The sequence below is a fragment of the Sceloporus occidentalis genome, unplaced genomic scaffold (assembly GCF_023333645.1).
Source record: "Sceloporus occidentalis isolate IW3139 unplaced genomic scaffold, rSceOcc1.0.p SCAF_120, whole genome shotgun sequence".
NCBI lineage: Eukaryota > Metazoa > Chordata > Lepidosauria > Squamata > Phrynosomatidae > Sceloporus > Sceloporus occidentalis.
The window spans coordinates 2703070-2716159 of record NW_028317100.1 but is presented as its reverse complement, the minus strand read 5'-3'; the positions used below and the strand labels follow the sequence as shown (position 1 = coordinate 2716159).

General features: G+C 46.6%; 1 protein-coding gene across 1 annotated transcript in view; it reads left to right on the top strand.

Annotated features, from left to right (window-relative positions):
- The window catches only part of GRK4 (G protein-coupled receptor kinase 4), a 41393-nt gene that overhangs the window by 22472 nt on the left and 5831 nt on the right, over positions 1-13090 (top strand). Inside the window, exons 4-7 of the mRNA XM_089498393.1 lie at positions 285-385; positions 10545-10637; positions 12451-12514; positions 12591-12731. Of these exons, the coding sequence (XP_089354519.1) occupies positions 285-385; positions 10545-10637; positions 12451-12514; positions 12591-12731 (399 nt within the window). The remainder of the gene's footprint in view (positions 1-284; positions 386-10544; positions 10638-12450; positions 12515-12590; positions 12732-13090) is intronic.

Below are 13090 nucleotides of genomic sequence, written 5' to 3'. Positions count from 1 at the left end.
CTATATCCGGCTAAACTGCAAGAGATGCAGAAGATGTTAGTAGCCGTCAGGGATGGACTGGAGATGATCTGGCCCTTTAAGTTATTTCTCCCCTGTGGACCCTCAGTCGTCTGACTGCATTGCAATACAGATCTTATGATATACAACGCTGACCGATAGTTTAATTTGTCTTCTTTGTGTTAAGTCCGCCATTTCTGTCGCCCTGCTATGTGTTGCCGATACTCGTAATGCTGGTGGATGGGTTGGAACCAATAAACTTCTTTTTTTCCTTCGTTTTTATTCAGTGTGCATCCCGCTTGCCAGAAATACCTCGGGAAACCGTCCATGAATGCAAGGAAAGGTTGGATCAAAGCCCCTGTAAAGAGCTTTTTAAAGACTGCACTAGGTGAGTAACGAGTGTAACGTATAATGCGATATTGTGTGGCAAATTAATAAGTAGGTAACACACCACAATTGGACAAAAAAATAGCAATATGACTTGGCAAGATATCATACTCAGGCAACCAGTAAATGCTGGTACCCAGGCATGATGGCACTGTGCTTGCTGTTAGCAATCACACTCCTATCATGCCAAGTCAGCCAGTACATGCTGGTACAGGGTGGCTGTAAGTGATGTGTAGACCCCATACTGCTGGCAGCATCAATACACAAGGGGGGCAGCTAGCTAGGTTTCAGCATGCACTGGCTGACTTGGCATGATAGGAGTGTGATTGCTAACAGCAATCACAGTCCCATCATGCCTAGGTTCCAGCATTTACACATCCATGCTATCACGCACACGCTCATTCATATACTCATTAATTCACAGATTCGTTCCCTCAATCACGCATACTCATTCAAACACCCTTCCCACCCCCTTACCTGCACTGCAGCTCTCTCGATGCCGCTCAGACTTCAGCAGAGGGCGTGGCCTCCCTCTGCGTTCTCTGGTACTGCACAAAGGAAGCAGGACTGGAGCAGAGTCGTGATGTCACGTGAACTCTGCTAGGTTCCGCTTCCTCTATGCAGTACAGAAGACCCTCCCACAGGTAAGTAGCTGGGCTCGTGGCGTGGCCCGTGTAAGATCGGTTGCCCTGGCTGCCGATCTTACGCGGGCCGCACCTTGAGGTCTCGCGGGCCGCATTTGGCCCAGGGGCCGCATGTTGGACGCCCCTGCTCTACAGGGACGTTAGAAAGCAGTCAAACAATGTAACATGCTTTTCAGCAAATTGTATGTGTTGTAGTAAATCTTCCTGGCTGCTGACCCGGGTGAATTAAAATGCAGCACTAATGCAGCCGACATAGAAAGCAGGGGTTCAGGCGCTGTTATTTAAATGTAACCAGTGCTCGCACCGAGCGCTATTAAACCGATTGCTACTGATGGTGGAGACTCCTCCGGCTTGGGGACTTGTAGTGTAAGTGACAGGCAAGTATGTGAGTACAGTAGCGCCTAGTATTGCAAGGAGCGTACAATAACGCCCTTATACACCAATGCTACGCGCAGAGAATCGGCCCTTGTGACCCGTTGTCACAGTGAGACTCTGTACCCGGCTTTATTCACGTGTGACACGGAACCGCGCGGCTTTCTATTTAAAGGGCCACTGTCAGGGGGTTTCGGCCAAGATTAATGCATTAAATCTACATGTAGCTCGTGCTTTTTGTGTCAATCAGCAAATGCTCGCAGAGATATTAATTTTTATTTTTATCTCACCATGTGTAAGCTGATATAGATAACTCTAACTGGGGCGGAATAATACTCTCTTGAGCAAGCTGTTTTTATTGCTTCTCTGATGGTATCTATAAGCTACTTATTTAGCTGTTGAGACTGTCGGCATTACCAGGATACCTAGAATCGATGTGAAATCATCCCTAATCAAATTTTAAGCGCTGCAGTCCTTAAAACTTCTCCTTTGTGTTAATATGAAGAATGGGATCTGGCGGGGGGGGTGATTCACAAAATGCTCTTTTCAGGCAGTAAAAGTGTCTGACGGGAGGATACTATTGCGCTGGATGGTGTATGATGTCAGTGGTGCGTGCACGTGTGTGATTTGTCTTTTTTTATTTTTTTTTCTCGTTTTGTATGTCACACACGGCTAGTTTGTGTGTATTTACTTAACTATATGTAATGCAGGGAAATGAAATGTCTAATGAAACATCGATCGTAACTCGCTGTTTAGCCAATCTGTTCCACATAACTCCCCAGTATGAGGCAAAGTTTGAAAACCAGTCTTATCACCATAGCAACCAATGGAATATTTCTGCTGATTTGTCCATTCTGCTAGCTGCTTTCCAAGCTTTAGACCATAATCGTCACTTATTCAGAAGACACCCTTTGTCTTTATCTAAACGTCCTCCTCGAACAGGGGGCTTTGTGTATTCTGTATAGAAGAGCCAAGGTGGCCGCCTCCAGGCGCTGCTGTGATGTCATCAAGCTGATGCTAATAACACTTCATGCTACAATCACACTTCATGCTTGACTGCACACTTTAGCCCTTTTATTTTGTTCTCTTCTATAATCTGTCATCCTTGTCGCTTCCCAAATATTGTCAGCTTTCTATATGAAGTACTCTACGGTTCAAAAGTTTGGGGTCACTTTGCTGTTTTCATGGAAAACAAGGACATTTTCTCGCTGAAACATAATTTGCACAAGGGTTTTCGAACAATTAATTAGCCTTTTAAACACAACATGCCATTGGAACACAGGAGTGATGGGAGTGATAAAGGGCCATTGGAACACAGAAGTGATGGGAGTGATAAAGGGCCATTGGAACACAGGAGTGATAAAGGGCCTCTGTACCTCTATGAAGAGATTCCATTAAAAATAACCAGTTTCCAGCTGCGATAGTCATTTACAGCATTAACTCTGTCTGCGCTGGGTTTCTCATCCATTTTATTTTAATGGACAAAGTTTGTGTTTCAAAAAACAAGGAAATCACTGTGACCCCAAACTTTTGAATGATTGTGTGTCCCCTGAAAGTGTAGAGAGCGGATCACGCTAACAGACTGCATACATACCTTTCCATCCTCAATCTGCCTTTCATGTGATGGGACGCAACTCCTTCTTCATAAAGGCTCCCGGTGTACATACAAAATATCACACCGCTGTGTGATCCGGCCAGCCTTCCGTGCTGTTAGGAGGTCCTCTCTGCGCATGCCCGGCCTGGCACTTATGTTGTGTCCCCATCCCAGGATTTGCCAGGAGTGACTATAAATATGGGTTTTTGTAGGTTTGTACCCCAAGTAGTAGTAGTAGTGAACTTTTGATGGTTTATTTTGGAACAATTTTTATTTTTAACCAGACGACCTCATTATTAACGCAGGCGTCACAAAATGTTATTCTTCTTCTGCAGGCCATGTTCATGGTAACCTTATACGAGGTCAAGTGTATTAACCCAGGGTATGGTACAATAATAAAACAATTGTTCGCAAGCTAAGAGTTTTTACTTTTACACTTTTTTCCCGTAATAACTTAGTATTTGTTTTGGGCAATGTAAATTTATTTTTCCATAGAAGTGCTCCATGAATAATTAGCCCTTGTGACATTTTTATCTGGAACAGGCCTGATTACACGTAGTTTCCAAGCGGAATGTGCGTGAGTGACCTTTTTAGCCTGGCGTAGTTTTATTTTTTAGATTTTTTTTTTTATTTTTTTTTTATCACGCCGCACGTAAAAGGACTTATGAATTAATTCTCACGAGTCAATATATTACGCATGCGGAGACGCTGGAATCCATGCCATGACTAGTTCGGGACTCGTTCTATATAGACCTTTTTGAGGCACAGAGACCTATTGTCTAATAGATTCTAATCCCTAATTGACGGTGCGGGAAGTGTTGGAAACCTGACTTCGTGTTTTTGGCAGTTAAATGCCATTTTCTATGGGTTAATATAGAAATCTTTGGGGGGGCGTGGTCTGCTCGCGGACAAGATGGACGCGTGAGTCCGGAGCTCTGGTACACCCGGCCCGTAATCAAGCTTCTATTCTGCTTCTACGCGCACGATGGGCAAAACAAATAAGCCGCATTCCACCCCGAAGGCTTCAGGGTCAAGAGAGAGGGGTTCACTTGCCTCGGTGCGCTCGTACTTTGCCGCTTCCCCGGAACGGGATTCGCGAGATTCTGAGCATAGGCCGCGCTATCCATCCGCAAGTCTGGACAGCGAGGCCACTGGTTGTGAGTGCCCGGAGACTGCGGCTGCCTTCTCCGGGTCCGCCTGATCACTCCTGGAAAGAGAGACTCGACTTGCTCCCGACTAAAGCGGACATCGCCGAGATTGTTGACCAAGCGACCAAAGGGATCCGCTCAAGTCTTACCGATATCCAATCGGATATTCGCCATATTGGTGAGCGCGTGGCGACGCTAGAGGACGACCAACCGCGAGTACACGCAACGGTAGACTCCCTGACCTTCCATCTCCGGGAGCAATCGAATATCATAAGACACTTGTCTCGCAAGATTTAGACAATAGGGGCCGCAGACACAATCTTTGGGTTCGGGGATTACCTGAGTCAGTGGCGCATGAAGATCTCCCTAGCACTCTTCGAGCCCTTTTCAACAAGATTCTGAACCGCGATGTTGCCGCACCCGTTGGATTTGATAGAGTACATAGGGCCCTCAGACAGAGGCCTTCTGACTCGCTACCTCCATGGGATGTGGTCTGTTGTTTGCAGGATTTCCCTTTGAAGGAGGACATTATGAGGGCGTTCCGAGCTCGACCTACCTTTACGTGGGAATCCCACGCCGTCTCGGTTTATCAAGACCTGTCGCCTGTCACGCTGCAGAACCGACGTGCGCTCCAGCCACTTACCAAGGCTCTCCTTGCAGCGAACATCCCCTATCAGTGGGGTTTCCCCTTTGCCCTGCTCGTACGGAGGGGCTCTACAACGCTCGTGGTACGTCAGCCTGAAGATGTTCCACCTTTCACTGAAGCTTTGGGTCTTCCGCACTGTGAGGTTCCAGCATGGGAGTACTCCTTTACTCCCCCTGCCAGTCTCTCGGACCCTGCCAGGGAATGGTCCCCGAGACCTCGGAGACCAAAGCGCCGACGACGCCCGGACGACGTACTGCCCTGATGATTTCATTCAAGCTCCTCTGCTGTGCAGTTTTCCATCTATTTGCTGAGCCTCTCGTGGTCGTCTTTGACTTCCCCTGTTGTTGCTTCCCGGAGGAGTTTTATTGTTTGACCTACCTGTTGGGAGCCTACACCTGCAGGCTGCAGTTTCCTCGTTCTTCTGCATACGTCCGGCGGTGGTGGCCCTCCGCCGCTTCAGCTCATCGTTTCTGCTGAACATCTCGACGACCACTCTTGGCCCCGTTGGGCCTCTCTGGGGACTTTTCGCGGAACTGTGAGTGGGACTGCGGGTGTGGGGGGTGGGTGGGATAGGTGCTCCTGCCGTCAGGAGCGTCCTCTGGCTGGTTCCTGCCCGTTCGTTTGTTTGCTGCGGGTGGAGACGCTTGGCTGCTGGTTTTGTGGTTTCATTCCGGAGACCACACTGGGGGCGCCGGCAGTTTGCTGTCTTTGCCCTCACCGCTCTTATCATCTGGCGGGGCAGGTTTCCCGATACGGTTTTGTGTTTTTCTATTTTGTTTACCGCTACGGATCGACCCGTTTTTGAATTTATTTTATCTTATTATATTTTGTTTTGTACGCTCGCACCCGTTCGTTTTTCGTTTTTTTTTTTTTTATATACACTCCCGCTCGCACTCACTCGCACTCACTCACTTTCACACGAATGCATGCCTCGGTAATTTCATATGCGCGCGGCTGTGCTGCCTATCGCGCATGGCCTCTGCGGGCCTTTCTTGCACAGATCCACTACATAACTTCGCCCCTACATTCTCCTACTCCGCCGGGCCCTTGTGCTATCAGGGCCGGGTGTGCCTCTCAATCCAATATGACTCAACCTACACGGATTGTAGGAGTTTCCGTTGTTATGGTTCACTTTTACACCCCTCGGAGCCGTCCTGCCTCCTTCTCCTATCGGAGTGGAGTGCAGGTTGTCGACCTTTCGTCTGGTCATTGGGCTCATTACTCGGTGCTTCGGCATCCAGGGTCTTTGGTGGCTCGTGTTGTGCCTACTTTTGACTCTAAATGTTCTCGTTTGGTAAGTTTGGTTTTACTTGTTTTATTGTTTGTTTGTGCACTGCTCGGGTTTCGCCGGACTCCTTTGCTCTCTCCGGATCTCCATAGATGGGCCCTGACTTAGTTAACTTCGCCTCTCTCAATGTACGAGGCCTTAATAAGCCCCAGCAAAGATCTAAATTGCTTCACAATCTTCACTTATCCAGGACGCATGTTGCGTTCTTACAAGAGACCCATTTCAGGTCTGCACGGGAATTCAAACTAACGGACCACCGTTACACTCAGGTGTTCTTCTCTAGCTCACCTGACTCTAAGACCAAAGGAGTGGCTATTGTACTGCATAAATCACTTTCCTTTCGCCTGTTGGATATCTGGAGGGATGCCGACGGTAGGGCTATATTCCTGAAGGGTTTCGTGGGTAATCGCAAAATTACCCTTGGCAATGTTTATGCGCCCAATCGTGGGCAACATCTATTCCTCTGTCGAATGTTGTCTAAGTTCGCAGACTTTCAGGACGGTATAGCTATCTATGGGGGGGATTTTAATATGATCCTCGACCCTCTTAGGGATTCCTCAGCACTATCCTCGCATATACCTTTTAAACACATTAAGAAAGTGAGGAGAGCCCTGCATGCTTGTCAATTGGTGGATGTCTAGCGTTCGCAACATCCTCTGGGGAAAGATTACACGTTTTACTCTGCGGTTCATAACCGTTATACCCGTATAGACATGCTCTTTCTCTCCCATCATTTACTGCACTTGCATTCGACTGACATTGGCGTGCGCTCGTTTAGTGACCATGCCCCGGCCCTTTTATCTCTTAAATTGTCTCAGTCGTCCCGCAAACCCTGGTGCTGGCGGCTTAATGAAAATCTGCTTGACAATCCCTCATCACTAGCGGACCTTTCGGACCTCCTTACCAATTATTTTCAGGACAATGATTCGGACGAGGTTTCCTTTCCCACGGTTTGGGAGGCCCACAAAGCCTTTATTAGGGGTCACTTTATAAATCTGGGTGCCACACTTAAGAAGCTTCGGTTAGCTGATATTACCGCCCTGACTAACCGTATCCACCGGTTGGAGCAATCGCATAAAGCTACACTAGACGCGTCTCTGTTGTTGCAATTGCAGGCGGCTCGGGAACAACTGGCGTCTCTCCTGGATAGTAGGGTGAAGCGCTCTTATTTATTGACTAAGAAGCAATTTTATGAACTGGGCGACAAGCCGGGTAAACTGTTGGCTCGGGCTCTTAGGGCTAAAAGGTCGGACTCGTTTATCCCTAGGATTCGCGATCCTAAGGGTCAGATCCGGTTTGAATCTCACGAGATTGCCCGTTGTTTTCAGGATTTCTATAATGACCTATACAATTTGCCGTCGCCAGACTTGGCTGAGTCTCGTCACTTAGCTATGATGACGGAGTATCTTCACAAATACTTACCTCGGCGGTTAGATGTCGAGGCCTTAGCTGTATTGAATTCCCAGATAACATGTGACGAAGTCAAGGCAGCGCTAAAACTCACCCCTACGGGCAAAAGTCCGGGTCCAGACAGTTTGACGAGAGGTTACTACAACCGCTTCTTCCCAGTCCTGGGTACCCCTATAACAAACTTTTTTAATCAGCTTGCTAGCGGCCGTTCCCCGGATCCACACACTAATTTAGCACATATTGTCGTTATTCCCAAGCCGGGTAGAGATGCGGACTGCTGTTCCAACTACCGTCCCATCTCCCTGATAAATACAGATCTCAAATTACTTGCCAAGGTGATGGCGCTTCGTTTCCAACGGTACATACCGGGCCTGATTCACGGGGATCAGGTGGGCTTTGTCCCCGGGAGGGAGGCCAGGGATAATACCATTAGGGTGTTGAACCTGATGTCTTACGCTCACGCCCACAAGCTTCCTTATGCTCTGGTTTCTATGGACGCCGAGAAGGCGTTTGATAGGGTTGCTTGGCCTTTCCTCTTCCAGACGCTGGATGCTATTGGCCTATCCGGGAATTTTCTTAACCTTGTCAAAGCCTTATATTCTAATCCCACTGCCCGTATAAAGGTTAATGGTATCCTCTCCGATGCCCTCCGTATTCGCAACGGTACGAGACAGGGCTGCCCCTTGTCACCGTTGCAATTCATTTTGACCATGGAGCCCCTTGCCTGTGCCCTACGGGAGAACGTCAATATCACTGGCATCTCCATCGCCAATCATGTCCACAAACTTGCTATTTACGCCGATGACATGCTCTGCATGATAACGCAGCCGCACTCCTCTCTTCCACAGATTGTAGCGGAGCTCGACTCCTTCCAGACGCTCTCGAATTACAAAATTAACTTACAGAAATCTGAAATTCTGGGCATTAATGTTTCGGGTCCGCTTAGGGAGAGCCTAGCACGTGTCTTCCCCTTTAAGTGGCAGCCGGTGGCGATTAAGTATCTGGGTTTGATGCTACCTGCAGATTTATCTCATCTCCGCCAGCTGAACTTTGATGCCTTGCTTTCCTCTGTGATAACGGATCTCCGTAAATGGTCGGTTCCGCACATATCTTGGTTTGGCCGAATAGGTGTCTTGAAAATGAACATTTTGCCTAGATTTCTGTATTTGATACAATGCCTCCTGATCTCTCTCCCCAGGGCGTATTTTAAGACCTGCCAGAGTGTGTTTCGTAGATACATTTGGGGGACTCTGAACCCCCGGTTGGCCCTCACTCATCTGGTCCGGCCCAAAGGTAGGGGGGGTTTGGGGGTTCCATGTGTGGAGTGGTACTGGATGGCGGCTCACCTACGCCGCATAGTGGAGTGGTCCTTGGAGGTCCCGAAGCTGTGGGTGCCCCTGGAGAATTCATTCCTGGTGCATCACATCGCGGCGGTGCCGTGGCTCCCAGACCGTTATCACACTTTGACAGCGTCTTCTCACCCCACTGTTACGGCTACCTTACGGGTTTTTAAACGGCTAACCTCCCGCCACCTCATTTCGACGTGTCCCAGTCCCCTTTCCCCTCTCGCATAATCCTGCTATTGACCGAAATATTCAGGCAGGCCTCCAAGGTTTCTGCCTACAACTTCTTACTAAACATATACGCCTCTTTCAATTTCTTCAGGGTTCCCAATTTCGGCCCCTTAGGGATCTCTTGAGGCAGGCCCCGCATTCCTTTCCCTGCGTTTTCTTACATCACCAACTCAAGCATTACATTTCCTCGCTCCTGCCGAACGCTCTCCTCACCAGACCTCTCTCTCATTTCGAGAACCTGTGCATTGCTTCCCGTGAGCCTGCCCACCTCCTCTCGCAAATTTATAACATCCTGGTTGATGAACATTGTAAAACTAAGCCGTTTTTCCTTAGTTTGTGGGAGAGAGATCTTTCCCTGCCTGCCCCCTTTTCTGATTCTGAATGGGATAAGATCCTAGTGCTGACGCATAAAGGATCCATTTCGAGCAAGATACAAGAGTGCTCCTATAAGTTACTATCCCGTTGGTATAAGGTCCCCCAGGACCTTCACCACTACATGCCTCAGGTCTCTCCTCTATGTTGGAGGTGTGGCGTAGCTGTTGGCTCTTATATTCACCTTTGGTGGGAATGTAAGGACATCAGGCCATTCTGGGATACGGTGGGGACAGTGGTCAGGGAAATTGCTGATCCCGACTTCGTCCCCTCTCCAGCGGTGTACCTTTTCCATCACACTCGCTCCCCCTGTGGCTCCTATAAACGGTCTTTAGTCTTCCATCTTATCCAGGCGGCTAAATCAATTATTCCCCGTTTTTGGAAGACCCCGGGCCCGCCTCCCATAGGGGCCTGGATCTCCAGGGTAAATACAATCTCCCAGATGGAAGACTTAGTTGCTTCCGCCAAAGGGGAGGAATATCAGAATACCCTTCGGTGGCTCCCATGGTCAATGTTCCTATCCTCGCCTCGTGTGCGGGATCTGGGTCTGGTTTAACCCCACCTCATCTGATTCGGTCTTCTCACCCGTGGGTTACCATCCTTACCTGCTGGGCTACCTTTATCGGCTGGGGTTACCGGTCGTATTTCGGAGTTCCTCACACTTCGGTGTGGGTTGTCATGTCTGTGTCCGGACTACCGTGCAGTGTTTTTCTTTCTTATTTTGTACTTTATGTTTTTATTTACTATGTTAAGTTTTCTTTGTATCATTGTTTCCTCAATGTCTCCAGCATTATCTGTATTTATCCATATTGTGTAGCGGCTCTTCTCTATCTGTGTGATTATGGTCCCTGGTGTGCCGTTTCTACTTTCATGCGACCCGGTGCTCTCCACCTTTGTACCGACCGCAATGATCGGCTCTAGGTTGCCTATGAAGCGTCTTACACTTGTCTGATTTACTGTGCACATTGTCTGTATATAACCTTTATGTGCGCTCTTGTTTTCTCTCGTGCATATTTTCAATAAAGGAGAATTGAGAAGAAAAAAAAATATAGAAATCTTTATGAAGTTAAGCGGGTTTCGGTGATTGAGGTGCTTTTATTCTTCTCTTACAGGATTATACATGATTATTTGAGCGGCGCGCCGTTCGAAGATTACCAGGAAAGCATGTATTTTTCCCGATTTCTGCAGTGGAAGTGGCTTGAGAGGTAACGGCGCTAATTACTACTTCTCATACTTCAGATGTATAGATTGGTGTTGTAAATATCTTTATATTTTATGATGGAGAAGCACTTTTTAACCCTGAATTTCAGATGCTGTATTTTTTTTCTTCTTTCTCATTCAGCTATGAATATTATTTACGGTATATTATAACATTAAAATAATTGCGGGACGTAAGATATTTTTCATTGCGATGGAAGCAGTTTTATATTGTTTGTATGAGAATTCTGCATTCATATTTAATTAATCACTGTTGCCTTTAATAAAATTTTGAAATGTCCGAAAACGAGGAGGGACCCCAAAGAAATGTACAAAAAGGAGAGATTAATTTTTATTTGCATTTTGTGTCCCCCCCCCCCCCCTCCCTTTCACATGCTTTCTGTCAATGTCTCCGTAGCTTCTGTTTCTCCTTTGCTCAGCTTCTGTTTCTCCTTTCTTCTGCCTTTGTTCTCCATTGCTCGGCTTGTCCCGGCTCTCTGCCTGATGGAATAGTTCTGACAGGGCGGAGCCTTGGCACACACCCTCTGCCCCGATTGGTGGAATAGGGAGAGTCCATGTGTTGTGGGCCTAGGCTCTGCCCTGTTGCGGAAGGACTAAACCAGACCGGAATCTGGAATAATGCAGACGAATCTGAGGAGAATGGAGGAAACGGTCTTTCGGTCCATGTGCACATGTCTCGTTTATATAGCCGGCAATAAACAATTGGATAATAAACGTAACGTTCTAAGCTTTTTAAAGCCTTTTATCAATTTATTTTTATTTTTAAGCCGAGGAGTCATCAGGATTTTCATAAAGATTCATATTGCTAATGCCTTTGTGAGCACACACTTACATGCTTACCTTGCCTGGAGCTCTTCCTTACTAAGTAGCTTTATTGTTGCATATTTGATGACATACCTTCTTTTGTCGCATCCATAGTAAATTTTTTCTTCTTCCCCAGTCATGTTTTTATTGTTCTATATTACCGCCTGGTCTGCGGCTAAAGGATGTTTATTTGAGCGATATGACCTAAAACACACCTTTCCTCACTTTGTACAGGACTGCAATTAACCCCATGACAAGGGGTGTTTTACACCACAGACTCAAGTTTGTATGTTGAACCATTATTCTAACACCGTACAGTAACACACACACGCCATACTGTAACATACACAACACTATATACGCTAAAGGTACAGTCTTACACACACACACACACACGCTATCACTATACATAAATAAAAACACACACTGACACTATATACACACATACGCAGTGATTCTGGCACTACAACGCAGGAGACGTAGTTTTGTTCTCATTGAATAATATAAACATTTCTCTAAACCAAATAAACCCTTTTTTCAGACAGTCTTCGTGGGTCTCTTGCTTATTGGCTTGTAGAATTAAATTAGATTGCCCCCTTGTGGACACAATGTGTAGTAACAAGCATATCCCTTTCTAGCAAACCTTGTACACGGCAGTACAGTGTATGTGTGTAATATATATATGTGTGTGTGTATATATATATATATATATATATATATATATATATATATATATATATATATCTTTAGCTACTGGTGGGGGATGGTGCTTGCCCCCCACAAGTATGCTTTGTCCATTCAGGCCTAAAAAAAAGTTTATTTGATGTGGTGTGAAAAGTGGGGATCTATACAGGTAAAATTGCGTTGGCTTACATTAAAACGTCAAAATATTATTGGATTTTAATATTACCGATACCTCAAAGCAAGGAAAAGCAGATAATGTACAATATAAGCAGAATAAAAGGTTTATCTTTTGTATTTTTATTTATTTTTAAGGCAACCTGTGACGAAGAACACCTTTCGGCATTACCGCGTTCTAGGAAAAGGTGGATTTGGAGAGGTGAGTCTGTACAACCCGAGCGTCTTCCCCGCCGAGTCGAAATATATCGTACTTAAACGTTCCTCGTCCCGTCCAGGTGTGCGCCTGCCAGGTTCGAGCCACGGGGAAAATGTATGCCTGCAAAAAGCTGGAAAAGAAAAGAATAAAAAAGAGAAAAGGAGAAGCGATGGCGTTAAACGAGAAGCAGATATTGGAAAAAGTAAATAGCCGGTTTGTAGTAAGTATCTTTCTCCTTTTCATTGAGTTTGAATTACTCTTTGTGTTTGTTTTCGGTGACTTGGCTTTTTAAGTGATTGCAGTCACTCTGATGATTGTCGTTTCCCCCCCGTTCAGCGAGAAAAAAGACATCGGGTAGCAATACGCATAAAGCGAGGAAAGTAACAGATATTCTCTCTGGAAACAATATTCTGTTAGTATTAGAAGCAGGAATGGCGCCGTGTAGGGCGTCACTTGCTAAGGAGAGCCGCGGGAGGTAAATGGCCAATTGTTCTGTGCCCCTTTCAACACGCCGCTCTAGTTTTAGCCCGAATTCCCACCTCTATCCCGTAAGACAGTCAAATGTCAGCGATGACGCCA